This window comes from Amborella trichopoda, chromosome 3 (genome assembly GCF_054954075.1).
Source record: "Amborella trichopoda isolate Santa Cruz 75 chromosome 3, AtrichopodaSantaCruz75HAP2 v2.0, whole genome shotgun sequence".
Classification (NCBI taxonomy): Eukaryota; Viridiplantae; Streptophyta; class Magnoliopsida; order Amborellales; family Amborellaceae; genus Amborella; species Amborella trichopoda.
In genome coordinates this window covers 16299931-16315954 of record NC_142338.1, presented here as the reverse complement: position 1 = coordinate 16315954, position 16024 = coordinate 16299931, and the positions used below count along the sequence as shown (strand labels likewise).

The 16024-nt window shown below is 36.8% G+C and overlaps 1 protein-coding gene across 15 annotated transcripts in view; it reads right to left on the bottom strand.

Moving 5' to 3' along the window:
- Positions 1–9429: 9429 nt before the first annotated feature.
- Positions 9430–16024, bottom strand: part of LOC18430862 (isocitrate dehydrogenase [NADP], chloroplastic/mitochondrial) — a 73948-nt gene continuing 67353 nt past the window's right edge. For all 15 annotated transcript variants that reach the window (XR_016050804.1, XR_016050805.1, XR_016050806.1 and 12 more), the window contains 4 exons: positions 11983–12017; positions 11632–11774; positions 10240–10362; positions 9430–9602 (listed from right to left, as the gene is read on the bottom strand). Coding sequence is in view for 11 of the 15 variants with exons in the window: in XM_088860226.1 (XP_088716352.1) it covers positions 9509–9602; positions 10240–10362; positions 11632–11774; positions 11983–12017 (395 nt within the window). In the remaining 4 variants the exon portion in view is untranslated. The remainder of the gene's footprint in view (positions 9603–10239; positions 10363–11631; positions 11775–11982; positions 12018–16024) is intronic.

Here is a 16024-nt window from a genome sequence, read left to right as displayed (position 1 = left end):
CTCCATAAGTATGCAACTTGGAAATTTGAAATAGCTAAGGGAGTGTAAGATTTTCTCTTCAAACCAATTTTTATAAAAAATATACACTTGAAATGGACATACGGAACTTGCGACAAAAGAAGAGACAATTAGTTTCAGATTTTTCACTCTGAAATCAATTGGCACTTATCGAACCTCAACGGACAACTGATGCTGAGATCTATTATAAGTATCGTGATGAATCTTGTCTTGTACAGTTTCTAATGGCACTACAAGATGATTTTGAATTAGTACGAGTCTCTATTCTTTATCGGACTCATCTCCTGACTATTGATGCAACATTGACTGAGCTCATGGCAAAAGAAACACGGAAAGAAACTCTTGATAACTCTGCTAATGTGATTGACTCTATTTTGACTACTCCTCTTCACATTGCTACCTTTAATTCAACAGATAAGAACCATATTGCAAATAGAAAACCCTTTAATGATATATCTCAAATCCAATGCAATTATTGCAAAGGACTTGGGCATATAAAGTGCAACCGCCCTATTAAACTCAGGAAGAAGGCTCCTTCACAGGGTTTCACAGTAGCACCGGCTTTTGCTATTCCTTCAGCTCAGACCCCCACATCTGCATATCTTACTAAAGAAGATGTCTAGAACATGATCAAACAAGCTATCTCTGGTAAGTCATATGTTGTTCCTTCTACACTATCTCATGTTTCAGGTAATCCAAAAACACATTTTGTTCATTGGTATATTGATTCTGGTACATCGAATCATATGACATTTGCGCAACATCTTTTATGTTATCCTATTTCTGTTAATAACCATTCTCCCATTCACACTGCTAATAACATTGTGATGTCTGTAAGTCATGTTGGCACTATTGAAATCTCAAATCTCTCAGTTTCTGATGTGCTCTTGGTTCTCAATCTTTCCATGAATCTGAATTCTATTGCTCAGCTATGCGAACAAAGTTATAACATATTGTTTTCCTCCTCTAGTTGTATTGCGCATGAGCACTCAATGGGGAAGCAAGTTAGGATAGGCGGTAAAGTTGCCCATTTGTTTGTCTTAGAATACCTATATATTCCTCGACAACTCGGTGTTTTATATTTGCTGGCACTTCCTCGACAGATTGTCCTAACTCTATTTTCTCTCTTTGACATAACATGCTAGGCCATATTTATTTTTCTCGTCTTCAGTTTTTTATATCCTCTAGAAAGTTAGGACTGTACACACTAATCCTTGTTATAATTGTGTTAATTATAAATTGACAAAACATTTTCCACTGCCTTTTTCTAATCGTGAGATTCTTACTACCTCACCCTTTGAACTTATCCATTCCGATGTTTGGGGCCCTGCTCATGTTCCTTCAATGGGTGCTGCTCGCTATTATGTGTTCTTTATTGATGATTTTTCTCGATATATTTGGATTTACTTGTTACATAATAAATCTGATTTTTATCAAGTTTATTTTGAATTTTCCACTATGGTTAAAACTTAATTTTCTAAAAACATTAAGGTCATTCGTTCTTCTGAATTTTCCATTATGGTTAAAACTCAATTTTCTAAAAATATTAAAATCCTTCGTTCTGACTCCGGTGGGGAATATTTGTCTAATTTTTTTAAAAATCTCTTGAAGTCTCATGGTACCATTGCTCAATTATCTTGTCCTGATACACCTCAACAGAATGTGGTTGATGAACGAAAACATTGCCACATTGTAGAAACTGCCAAAACCCTTATTCTCTCCTCAATTGTGCCAACAGATTTTCGGGGAGAGGCTGTTGACACCTCTGCATATCTGATCAATACGATTCATTCTTCTCTTACATGGGGCATATCTCCTAATGAGTGTTTGTACTTTGCTCCGCATAACTACTCTCATCTTTGTGTCTTTGGTTCAACATGCTTTGTACTTCTTCCAAAAGTTGAACAAAATAAGTTGTCCAAACGATATGCTATTTATGTTTTTCTGGGTTATGATCTTTAATGAAAAGGTTTTCGATGTTATGATCCTATTTCACGAAAACTTCATATCTCTCGTCATGTAACCTTTTGGGAACACATTCCATTTTACTCTCTTCTTAAGTTTCTCTCCACAACCCTTTCATCAACTAACTTACTTCAATTCATTGATCCTTTAGAGACTATTAATAGTCCAAATAATGGATCACTTGTTTCCCTTCCAAACACTCAAAACAGTTATTCTCAATTTGCTGTTCCAACATCAATAGTGGCAAGTCTTGAATATGCTTCTCATGAAGGTGATCCCGCCCCTCGACATGAGCGATGTTATCCTGAATGCTCACATTCTGCACCTGAATATCTTCAACATTTTCACTGCTTCTTAGCCGCAATTTTTCATTTCATGAACCTCAATTTTATCATGAAGCTGTTTCGGATCCAAAATGGAAGCAAGCTGTAAAAAATGAGCTTTATGCTCTACAGAAAACTAATACTTGGGATCTTGCTGATCTTCCTCCTGAAAATCTGTAGTTAGATGCAGATAGGTCTATAAAGTTAAAACCCGCTTTGATCGATATATAAAGCTCACGTAGTGGCAAAAAGATTTACTCAAAAATATGTGATTGATTATGAAGAAACCTTTGCACCTCTAGCCCTGTATGACCTCAGTTCGGGCTTCAATTGCTGTTGCTTCTATTCGTGGTTGGTCTATGTATCAAATAAATATTAAAAATGCCTTCCACCATGGAGATTTGCATGAAGAAATTTATATGAAGCCTCCTCCTGGCGTCCCTCATCAGTCCCATCAAGTTTGAGGGCTTCAACGAGCCCTATATGGTCTAAAACAAGCACCTTATGCTTGGTTTGAGAAATTCACCGATGTTATTATTCATTCTGGTTTTGTTCAAATCCATCATGATTTAGCCCTCTTTATTTGTCATTCATCTAAGGGTCTTGATTTATTATTATTATATGTTGATGATATGATAATGATTTTGATGGCATTTGTGTCATCCAATTACACCTTCGTACCTGTTTTGAAATGAAGGACCTTCGCCAACTACATTATTTTTTAAGAATAGAGGTGGACTCTTCTCCATGTAGCTATGTTTTATCTTAGGTTAACTATGCCTCTGAAATTATCGGTAAGGCAAGTTTAACTGACACTAAAATAGTGGATATTCCACTAGAGCTCAATGTTAAACTACGACCCACTGATGGTTAACTTCTGTCTGATTCTACATGGTATCGGCAACTAGTTGGCAGTCTTAACTTTTTAACAGTCACTTGGCCAGACATTAGTCATGTTGTTCACATTGTCAGTCAGTTCATGTCTGCACCCCGCTCCTCATTTTGCTGCAGTACTTCGAATATTAAAATATCTCCATGACACTCTATTTTAGGGTATTATTTTCTCCTCTACTTGCCTAGAATTGCACCACCCGATTGTCATTCCACCACCCGATTCCTTATTTTTCTCAACAATTCCTTTATATCTTGAAAAAATAAGAAACAAGATGTAGTTGCTCGCTCAAGTGCGAACGATGAATATCATGCCCTTGCTCATACTGCCTGTGAGATTATTTGGTTACGGTAGTTACTCCAAGGCATGTGTGTTTCTCATTCTGACGCTTCATCTATTTTTGGTGATAATAAAAGTGCTATTAAAATAACTCACAATAATGTTTTTCATGATCAAACCAAGCATATTGAGATTGATTGCTACTTCACTCGACATCATGTTTTGCAAAGGACTATTACACTTCCCTTTGTTCGTTTAAAACACCAATTGGCTGATCTCCTCACAAAGACTCATCCTATTACACGCTTTTGCTACTTATTATCTAAACTCCAGTTGCTATCTTTCAAAGCACCCTGAATTTGAAGGGGGTATTGAAAATATATTATGTGATATGTATAAATCTCATATGTTGGGATAGTTTCCTTCTTTTTTAGATCCATTTCTTTTTGTATAGATGTGTGCAATCTGTTATATATAACAACCTTTATGTATTTATACCATTTTATTTTCTTAATGAATACGGTGAACCTTCTCTACCTATTTACGAGTTGACATCCACCACACTATCTATGATAGCCATTCATTATGATCTCATCTTCACCCCAAGTTTATTTTCTTTACCTTCCTTTTTAATTATTTTAATTCTTTCCTTTTATCTAATTTTTATTAATTTTTTCATTTGCTCTCTTTTGAGCCCCTTTTTGGATGATTGCTTTGAAAAACTTAAAGTCACTGCCTAAGCGGTGTGCTAAGTAGCAGCATTATCATATCATACAATTATTGGCTATTTTCTATACCTTATGAGATTCTTTATTCTTATTTCATTCTTCCTCAATTTTTTGTTTCTCAGGATTTTTTGTTTCTTCCTGAGAAAGAGGTAACCTTCCTTGAGAGTAAACAATGGGACGTGTTTTCAAAGGTGGTGAAGGCTTTGAATGGATTTATAGAGAGATAAGTTTTGGCTTTTGGAATTTAAGGTGTGGGTTTAATAATCCTTCTCTTCCAGTTGAGAGTAAAAACTAAAATAAAAGATAGAGAAACCTGATTTATTGGTCTGTCTGTACTTCACAAACAAAAAATGTTAGTAGATAAATTCCCTTAAATTAATGCATTTGTAAATAATAAAAACCACATATCTATAATTTAAACCGTTATACGCATACTTTAACCCTGCTTTACGCATACTTTAACCCTGCTTTCTATGTACATGTATGTACAAGGAAGATGCAGCTAACCTTAAATAAGAAATCTCACAATCAACTGAATCCAAGTTAACTCTCAAGTCATTTCTTAAGTTTTTTCTGGTAGTTTCTGTTTTATTGTCATTTTCAACTTTTTATAAGTTCTTTCTCATTTTCTTCAAGCAAATGAGGGGATCTACACAACACTAAACCACCCAACTAAACAGCCATAGCAATTAAGGTCCTCAGTTAGACATGTTCCACTGCGAGATTCGAGCAACATTTGAGTACATTCCAATGAATACCAATCCAAGGAGGATTGAGTCAATTGCTACTAAACTTCAAAATGTGGTTTATGCCCACAAAAATTTGAATTGAAAAAATGATACCTGCAGAAAGGCTGATCATTACCCAATCAATGGTCACTTCTTATCAAGAGGTGACCATTGATTGAAGTGAAGGAGGGCACTTCTTATCAAGAGGGCATTGCAAGAAAAGAAGGGCCCATGAGCAAGCAGAAAGGTGGCGAAAATCAACATACCAAAGAGGACAGAGTAAACCAATAGAAGGAAGACCATAATAGTTAAGGAATTGTTAGATATATGAGGAGATCCAAGAGGATGTGCAGTAGTTGTAGGAGATGATGATTATGCTGATGAAGACGATAATGCCACCGATACATATGATTGCAGTGACAATGTGCTGCTTCAAACCATGGCATGAGCAACATGGCAGGGTCAAAACAAGCCTTGAGGACTTCGGGTTAGGAGAAGGCACGCATGATCCCAACCAACACACTCATTCCTAACCTAATATGGATATACGCAGGGTGAATGTGAACCCACCGAATATGGATATACACAGGGTGATGATGAATGGGTTCACATTTACCAGTATAACTTCCGGTCTCATCGTCATTCATATTAGCTTTAGATTATAACTCATTATTATTTATTATATTTTGAAAAATTGAAATGTTTATTTTTTAATTTTTTTAAAATATTCTTTTTACTATTCAATTTTGACTTGCTCGAATGAACAAGCCGGCTAAAGAATCAATGGACCAGCAACTAAGCGGGCACCGAATCCCAATTGTTTAAACAATATTTCTTTCTTTTTAGCCCATACCAACCCAAAACATCTAAAAAGAAGATCCAAATTTTAGATTTTTTTTTAAACCTTCGATGTGCAAATCCATAGCTATTCTTACTTTCAACACATGTATCACTTTTTCTTATTTCAAATCGGATAGGAAAGTAAAAGTCCGTATTTATGGTTCCAAACTTCAATTCAGTTATCCTTTCTTTGTTTTTGCTTTTAATCTTTTTGGTTTTAAGGAAAATTAAAAATTTTCTTGGCATTAATTGAAGGAAAATGTTTTGATAGGGCTGCGTGATACCAAAAATTTGTTGGAAAATACTTAAATCGATCATCTTGGCTTTGGCCCGTATGGTTGTGGAAAAAATTAGGATTTCAAGTCCTTAAAATAATGTATCTTATATAAAACATTATCTAGATTGTTCATTTCACCATAAAAATAAATGTTTACAAATCCACAAGATATGTATCATTTCTTGAGCTTCAAAGGTATTGGAAATTGATTTTAGAGTCATCATAGAGATTTTGATACCCAAAGTGCTTTTTGGACAAAGACTCGAGGTGAGGCTTTACTTTATTTTCATAAAACGTAGGCCTTATAAAAACCGCATCCTTAGTTGAAATCTCAACCCGAGTTTCAGCTCTCGATTCCTCCCCTAAGTTCAATCACTGAACCACAAGGCAGAATCAAATTGAAAACATAGTTTGATTGAAAAAAATCATTTTTTTATTTTATTTCTTTTGCTAGGAATGCTTTCCACTAATTTTAGAAAGATCCTTCAAAAGTAACCGACGACACGGATTAGGCCCTAAGATGGGTGGTCAAGCTGTTTAAAGGACACGTACATATAAACGGTTCATGTATAACATCAGTATATGGTTCACATAGAACATCAGCCTTAAACTACTAAAGGGCCACTTCCAAAACATATTAAAAGATGCACTATCAAAGCAAGACTCAGCCAAATCTTGCCAAAAAATACAGCTCCAGTCTCCAAAACCTCTTTGATGGCCCAAGAATTGCACATCTATTTATGAAATTTTAAGCGTACAGATCAAACATATCTATAAGTAATTAAAAATCTTGAAAAAAGACAATCCAGATAATATGTTAAAAGATGTACTATTTTTAAACTTATCTATTCAATGTGGAATTGGGTGGCTGCAATTATTACATTGACCAAACTCAAATTTCAAAAGAAATTTTTTTGAATTTCATGACACATCCAAGCTATCAAATTTCACATCAGATGATTGTAAGTAATTGTGACCACCTTGTATCAAAGGTAAATGATCTCATTGTATTCAATCCCATATTTACATACACACACGTGCTTGCGTGTGTATGTGCTTCCGTGCATAAAAATTTGGTGAACCATCCCGCCTATAGAACAGTTGCTAACCTAAATTGAAACATTTGACGGCCAGTAGTGGTAAAGGTATTTTGGCCAATGAGTAATTTGATAAATTTCCCAAATAAAATTAAAGATGAAACACTGTACAATATATCAACCATCCGGATATGGGAGAACATATCTTGGTCGTCAAACGTATACTATTCCGCATGCGGTCTCACAAACACATTATGCACACGCACACATGGAAAAAGACTACAAATAGTAGAGACTAACTTGTTATAGCAATTTCCATAAGCCGTCCTAATTCTAATTGATAGGTAGAGTGCATTTTATATCTCAATGTTATATTTTTGAGAGGATAGCTGGAATATTTCTCAAGAAAAAAATTTGAGGCTTTAGGTCGTAAGCCAATGCCATTTAAATTTGCTTAAGGGAATATGCAAGATCACACACCGACACGTGGAAAGAACTACTCCTAACCTGAATTGCAATTTCGGTAAAAAAAATCAATACTTTTAGACACGTGTACAGTGATCCTCATTGAGTATGCATATAATAATAATTCCTCAAAGCTCTACATGACAAGCGTCTATGCTGTAGCCCATTCCTTTTAAATTGAATGAGCAAAGAGATTCATAGTTCAAAACACAAAGGTGTGCTTTACTGTTATGTCAAATTTTTTTTATTAAAAGATTATATATGTATAGTGTAGAACTAATACTATGTGACTTCAAAAGTGCGCATTACTTTGACTGTTTAGAGCGTCGGGCTCTATACAAACTGTACCCTTCATATAAAGAGTGCAAACCGAGGCTCTAAACAATCAAAGTAAAACATACCTTCAAAGAGTGTCGCGAAATATGGTTTCAAGACTAGAAATCTTGTGATACCTTTAAAATATATTTCATCTCTAAAGCTTAAAAAATAGTGTAGATCAAACAAATATATGAAAACTTGAAAATCTTGAACATTGAAGGTCTAAAAATGCATTACAAGGTGCATTATTTCAAAAACTTAAAATCCCATATTTTCTCGTGTTCATGTATCTTGATGTTGAGATGATCAATTTGAAGATATTTGAGTATCAAAACACCCCTTCTAGTGAAATTTGAAGTGTACCCTATTTTGATTGTTTAAAGCCTCCCACTAATATAAACTTTTTCCTAATATAAAAGGTGTTGATACCATACTCAAAGCTGCTGACATCATCCGACACATACAGTCACATCAATGACAAGCACAGCTATATCAACATGTAACAAAATGTCAACACGTAGCCATATGCACTACTAATGTTACATGTCGACACGTATCCACATGCAATACTAAGACCCCTTAGGGGTGTTGAGGTAACACTATTTTTGGTTAGCCTCGCTATCGATCGATCTTTTGAACGGTAGTGGGTATTTTGTATCCTAATTTATTTGATTTTTGCTAAAAGATTTTCTACTCCCGCAAGAGTATATTAACTATTACTTCCTCATAGATATCTTTTTTGATCTCAAATTTTGAGGATGTGATATTTGAAATCCGGCAAACGACCTCAAAGAAAAATAAATTAACTCTCCTTCCCTATGTGCCTAAAAAAATATCACCCCAATATTGCACTAGAACAATCTAATTTTGGGGGAGGGAATAATTTAAATGTTTATAAACGCAAAATCTATTTTTTTTTTTTCTTTGAAAATAATCATCTACTCATATAATTAAATGGACCCCAAATTTTTTCTTTTAAAAAAAACCCTCCCAAGTTAGTTTTTTCCTGAGGGAGTAGATGTATAGTATGCTTCCAAGGGTGCCCTTTCTTGTTTAAAAAAAATTTTGTGCCCTTTCTTTCTTTTAAAAAAAATTGGATTGTCTTGGAATTTTAAGTGTAAATGGCTACAATGAGGATGCATGGAAAATAAAAAAACGTATTTCTCATAAGAAAAACAACCAAAATACACCTAACACTTCGATGGGTATTTTGGTCAAATTTTTACAAAAAGTATTTTCTTTATCTTTTTGACAGGTGTACCCCAATCAGATTTCAAATTTCAAGTCTAAGTGTCAAAACTGATTTAAAAACTAAAATTAAAATATAAATATAAAATACTATTTTTTTTTTGAAAATCAATAAAATACTGTGTCGTCCCATCAACTTGTATCATTGTTTGGTAGCTTTTCCTTTTTGTGTGCGTGTCAAAGCCACCACAAAAAGCTGCTGAATCTCGATGTCAAGACTCTAATGCCAACCTTCTTCGTTATTCAGTAACCTAAGAGTCTAATGCCAACCTTCTTCGTTATTCAGTAACTTACCTAAATATTATTGATGATTTTCTAAAAGCGAAAAACTTTATTCCTGATTATATCGTTCAATGTTCAAGTAATCTCATTTCATAAAATCTCAAAAACTTACAGAACCGCAGGGATTGAAATCCTACTCTGGAGGCTTTGCGCAACAGCATCAATGAACTCCTCAGTATTTAAGTAGAATTCTCCCGATACCCTGCAAATCACAGCATCTCAAATGAAACAATAGCTCCTAAAATTACGTCACACCCATACAAACAATGATACCTGAATATTACAACGGACAGCTGGTAATTAATTTTTTGTGAGCTTACAATATGCTCATGTTAAACAGATAGGTAGTCTTTTTTTTTTTTTGCTCATTTTTAATTCATGTAACATATAAACATGTGTAAAAACGTTTTCCCAACTTGTGATATATTTTCAGCCCCGATCTCTCTCATTCTTTCTCTCCTCTCAACTGTGGCAAAGAGCTCCAATTTCTGTTGCACGGGGAGCGGATTGTGCACCTCCTTACAAATAGATGCATTCTAGCCTAATATTTAAATCCAGTATAATTTTGAGGCCTATCCAATAAAAGGACCATCCAAAACTAACTTGCGATTTTCATTGATCTACATACTCTTGTGAACATATATAAGAATATCATCATCATTTTAGCCTTTTTTCAATTAATTGAGGTCGGTTACATGCATCCTGATTCTCTATTTTGCTCAATTAAAAACCATATCCTTAATGAGGCCATAAATCTCCATATCTTTTCGGACTACTTCAATAGAGAGAGAAAAAGAGAGAGAGAGAGAGAGAGAGAGAGAGAGAGAGAACTAGCTCACTTTGGTCCATGACTTAAAAGGGCGAGATCCTTTGTCATTTTTCCTGACTCCACAGTTTCTATACACGCAGCCTCCAACTTGTGTGCAAATCCCAACAGCCTATCGTTTTTGTCAAGCTTCGCTCTGTCCACACAATTTACCAAAATGAAAATTCTTTAACAATTGCAAATTTTAGAATGAACTAATATCGCATCAACAAACTTAAATCAAGACCAGTCAAGGATACAAACAGTCAAAAGCCTTTGAAGATGCCCCATTCAGAATTTAAAACTCCTGCTGAACTAGAACAGAACCCAAGTTTCTAAAACTCAATAACTCATTGACTTAGGCTTCCCCCTCACCACCTTGGAACCCTACTCACCAGAATCTTTAGATTCTTTTTTCTTTCCCTTTAAGAATTGTTTGTTTTGTAATAAAATAAATTTATGATTTGAGCTCATACTTCAAACTCACAGAAGCATCAAAAGAAGATACAGCGCGGTACGAGCAGCCAAAAGAAATCACTCAAAGAAGAAAAATGCAAAACTATCCTTGGTGGGAGTTGCTCATCACCAAGATAGCAAAATTCAGCTCAAGTATGAAATTTTCACTACATAATCCCACAGCCATCACTACGAAATTTTAGGCTTGTTCTATAGATAGTAACCATTCTTTTTTTTTTTTTGACTCAATCGAGTGCACATACCAGTCATACAGTTCTTTAAGCATAACAACTTTACAGTAGAACTCAGCCAATAACATTTCTCATTAGTCAGTTTGTCAGGTTAACCAGACTTGCAGGCTTTTTTCCTTTTATTGTTGTTATATACTAATAAAAAATATAAATAAAATTATAAAACTATCAATTACCACATTCCAGTTTGAGTTAGAAAGTCGAAGTTTATAAATACCACGATGGTACCAGCAGCACATGAAATTATGGGAAGACAATAGATACGTAATCTTCAAAAAAATGTGTAGAAGAAAACAAACTACTAAACTAAATATATACAAAATCAAACAAAAAACAGCATACTGTAGGAATTTGCATATGTCTGGCTCATATTTCATAAGTAGAGATCATGCATATTTCTACTATTTTTTATTAGAAAAAGTGATGCAATTGCTGAAATCACAAGAAAGTTAGGTATTTCCGCTGCTTCTAGGAAAGACTGCTGAAAATTTCGCATGAAAATACTGAAAATATCAAGCAAGAGGAATTTAGAGAGTTTACTATTGAAGTGCACAAAATATTTTTCAATGCAAAGACCACTACAAGCTAAATAAATTAAAAAAAAAAAAAGAAAAAAATGAAAGAAGTTATTGGTTCCTGCTGTTTAGATACACAGAAAAATTAATTCTCCATAAGATACAAAAGATATAGAGATGAAAGCCATGGATATCAGAAATAACCTGTGCTCAAGGCCTCGGGTCCAAGCAAATATAGAAGCAATACTGTTTGTGCTGGTTTCTTGTCCTCTCTGGTGCAACCGAAAGTGCCGTGTCACTGTTCCATGAGCAGCCTCAGCCTCTAATGTCTTCCCATCAGATGATACCTAAACAAAGAGAAAATCATTACTAGAGGCTTTATTTACGTCATTAGCTCCTCACCGATTAATGTATCACACATTCATAGATGCATTCAAAAACACACATATGTTGTTACTCTATAGTTAAATTTACTTGCTATTAACTTATTATTTTATTTTAAAACCAATGAAGTCAATAACACAAGAAACCTTAGATTAATGGGTATTTGATTACCAGCACAGATGTCATCAGTCCAAGAGAACCAAAACCTGCAAAAGATTTGGAAAGGAAGTGAATTATGTGAGATCTTTCCTTAAACGGTATATGTGTTATAGAAATACATATTGAAGTAAATGCAAAATTATGGACAGAAATAACAGCTATACCAGCTACTCTTTGAACCTTTGAAAATACCTTCTACATTCATCTGTGTCTGACAATGTTGGACTCACCGCAGAAGAGTATACCCTTGCTTATCTCTAGTTCTTTTATTATTCAATTATAAATCCACATCACTCACTATTACCTCTCATCAATAAAAAGGATGAAATTCTCCGAACAAGAATGAAATGTGACCCATTTATACAAGGGAAAAGTTTATACAGAGCCGAGGCTCTAAACAATCAAATTAGAGCCAACCTAAAAAATTTCATTAGAAGAGGATGTTTTGATGCCCAAATATCCTCAAATTGATCATCTCGACATCAAGATACATGGGCATGAGAAAAAGAAATGGACTTCAAGTTTTGGAAATAGTGTATTTTGTAACTCATTTTTGGACCGTCAATTTTCAAGATTTTCAAGTTTTCATAGATATGTCGATCTACATTATTTTTTATGCTATAAACTTTATAAACAAAAATGAAAATATATTTTAAGGTTATTACAAATATTTCTAGTATTGACACCGCATTTCTGGACACTATTTGAAGGTAGATTCTAATTTGATTGTTTAGAGCCTAGGCTCTATACAAACCACGCCCTTTATACAATATATACATAAATAGCTTGAGCTTGGTTACTGATGGAGGGAAACATTATACTTATTTTTAATTCCTATTCAATTTTAAAGGATTTATATTTTGATTTTAGTTTTAGAGTTTAATTCTAGGGTTTTTAGTTTCCAAGAATTCTAGGGATTTTTTAGATATTTTAATTAAAGTTAGGGAGTGTAGTTTCAAGTCATACTTAAGTTGGGACTTTTGTGTCAAAAGTTAATTGTATGGACAAATATTGTCCAAAACAATAAATTTTCAATATAAATAAGTGCATGGATGGGCTGGACGGTCATTCATGTATTCCTCTTTAAAAAAAGAAAGACTATAAAGGGAAGACCCCATGTATAGTCGAAGCGTCTAAGGCCTTCAAGAAGAGCTCTCGCTTCAGCCTCTGTGCAGTCAGCTCTACCAATTGATAAGGAATAGGACAGAAGGGTGAGCCCCTGAGAATCCCGAAAGACTCCTATGCCTACTGGACCCTGGTTGCCCATTGAGGACCCGTCGAAGTTGAGTTTGATATTGCCTCTCTCCGGAGGTCTCCATAACGCCGACCAAGGCAGCTTCCTAGCTCTGAGTTGAGAATGTGGACCCAATTAGCAAGAAAGTCGAACGCAATTGGAGACCTAGAAGATGTATGGTTTCAATCAACTTATGAAGGGGTGCAATCTTGCCCTGAAAGATGCGGTTGTTACATTCCTTCCATATGGTCAAGAGGGTAGCGCCAACCATTGCTTTCCAAAGAAGAGCTCCAGCACATGGCTAAGGGAGGAACGTCGAAAGAGTGATGAGGTTGGGCACACTCTGAGGAGTCACGCATAACCAAGTGAAGAAGGCGAGGTTAAAACTCCAGATGATTGCTGCTATGGGGCAATGGATAAAGAGATGGACGTTTGTTTCCTCTACCTCTAAACACATCACACAATGGTTAGGCAAAGGGAGCCCTCTAGCTTGAAGTATGTCAACCGTAAGAACTCTAGCCCATGAGGCCAACCAAAAAAAGAACTGGATTCTAGAGGGGATAACCGTTACTCTAGGAGTAGCCGGGTGGCAGGGGTGCCCAAAGTGGGTAGCGAAATATCTTGAAAAAGGGAACCCACCAAGAAGGTCTCGGAAGAGGAGGCTGACCACAAAATAGGGTCTTCCCCTCGCAAGAGAGGAGGAGAAGAGGCTAAGAGGAGAGACAGCTCTAAGAAGGCGGGGGTACTCAGCATCCTACAACGAGTGATGAAGGTCAGGATTCTAGATTCTCGGCCTGTTCTCCAAGGGGAAAAGAGAGAGGATAAAGGTAGAGGGATTGCTAGCCAGACGAAAAAGAGTGGGGAAAACAACCGAGAGGGGAGACAGGACGAGCCAAGGGTCAAGCCAGAAGCGAATTCTAGACTCGTCCCTTGGGTGGAACCGAATGTGAGCGGTGAAAATGAGCAGGGAGTGGAAGATGGATTTCAGAACCTCGAAACACAATGGTGTAAAGTAGCTGGGATAAACCATTGAGAAGCCGAAAGACAGTATTTAGAGGCAAGAATGTGATGCCAGAGGTGGTCACCCTGCAAGGACAACTTCCACCACCATTTGCAGAGAAGTGCAAGATTGGTGGCTTTCAAACTCTGGATCCCAAGACCCCCAAGGGCTTTGGAAGGCAAACCTTCTTCCATGCTAGAAGGTGGAATCTCTTGGGGGATCCGTCTTCCGACCACAAGAAGTTCAGCATCAATCGTTTCAAACGCTTGCCAACCGAGGCTGGAAGATGGAACAGAGACATGAGGTAAACAGGGACCCAAGATAGGACAGCCTTGATAAGAGTGAATCTCCCTACTAGGTGAAAGAAATCTCCCTTTCCAAGAGGCTCACTTTTTCTCCACTTTGTCAATGACATGGCCCCCACTAACATTTGCGAGGTTTTCCTAAACACATAGACAAGCCAAGATAGATCGTGGGTACAGCTTCAATTCTACAACCCCAGTCGTCCGCGAAGGCTTGAAGGGTGACTGGGTCGACTGAAATCCCCACCATCTTGGATTTGCTAAGGTTGACCATGAAGCCTGTAGCAAAATGAAAGCAATGAAGATAGACAAGAAGGTTGTTCACATGGGTGAAGGATACATCACAAAAGAGCAAGGTGTTGTTGGCGTACTGGAGACGAGTTACGGTAGGGGCTTGGGCTCCTACCCTGAAACTAGAGACAAGGCCTGCTTGGTACAGTTTGTATGTGGATCTGTTGAATACCTCTGCTGCTATGGCAAAGACAGAGGGTCCCCCTGTCTGAGGCCCCTATGTGACTTAAAGAAGCCTTGAGGTGAGCCGTTGATGAGAATAGAGAAATAAGGGCCTCATACACATCCCCGGATCCATTTCCTCCAACATGCCCCTAAACCCATGCTAGTTTTGGTTTCTTCTAAAAGGTCCCAGTCTACGTCATCGTAAGCCTTCTCCCAATCAAGTTTTATGATCAGGCCTGGGGTTTTGGTGACAAACCAAGAGTGAAGGCATTCGTGGGTGATCAAGGCCCCATCGAGGATCTGCCGATCCTTCAGGAAAGCACTTTGATTGGTAGAAATGAAAGAGCCCAAGGCATGTTTGAGGCAGGTCGCGAGGACCTTAGGCAGGATTTTGTATGAGGTGTTGATCAGGCTTGTAGGCCTTAAGTCCTTGAGTTCCGATGCCCCTTCGATCTTAGATATAAGGGCAATGAAGGTGGCATTCATGTCCTTATTGATAATACCCCTCTCGTGAAACTCAATGAAGAAGGCCAGAAAGTCCAGCGGAAAATGTCCCAGTAACAGTTGAAAAGGGCCACTTGAAAGCCATTTGGGCCAAGGCCCCTACCCTGGCCTAACTCTTTGATGGCCTGAAGGATTTCGGACTCGTCGAAGTTCCTTTCAAGCCAGGCAGCCTGGGGGGCAGAAAGAGAGGACAAAGAGAGGTCATCCATGATGGGGGCAGGTCTGTGAGGAGCACAGAACAAATGTTGAAAGTACTCGAGGATGGTACTAGCAATGGTAGAGGGTCATCAAAGGTAACACCCTGATGAGAGATGAGAACAATGGAGTTGTCTGGTCTACTGCAATTAGCAATTTTATGAAAATACGTTGTGTTGAAATCTCCGCAATTCAGCCACTTGCAACGAGATCTTTGTGCCCAGTAAAGCTCTTGTTTTCGGAGGACTTGGAGATCAAACTTCAATTGGAATCGGGAGGTTCCTTCGTCAGGTGTGAGGGTGCGAGAATCCTCAAGGAGATCCAAGTCGTGGATGAAGGCAAGAATAAAGGTCTTAAGGGCTG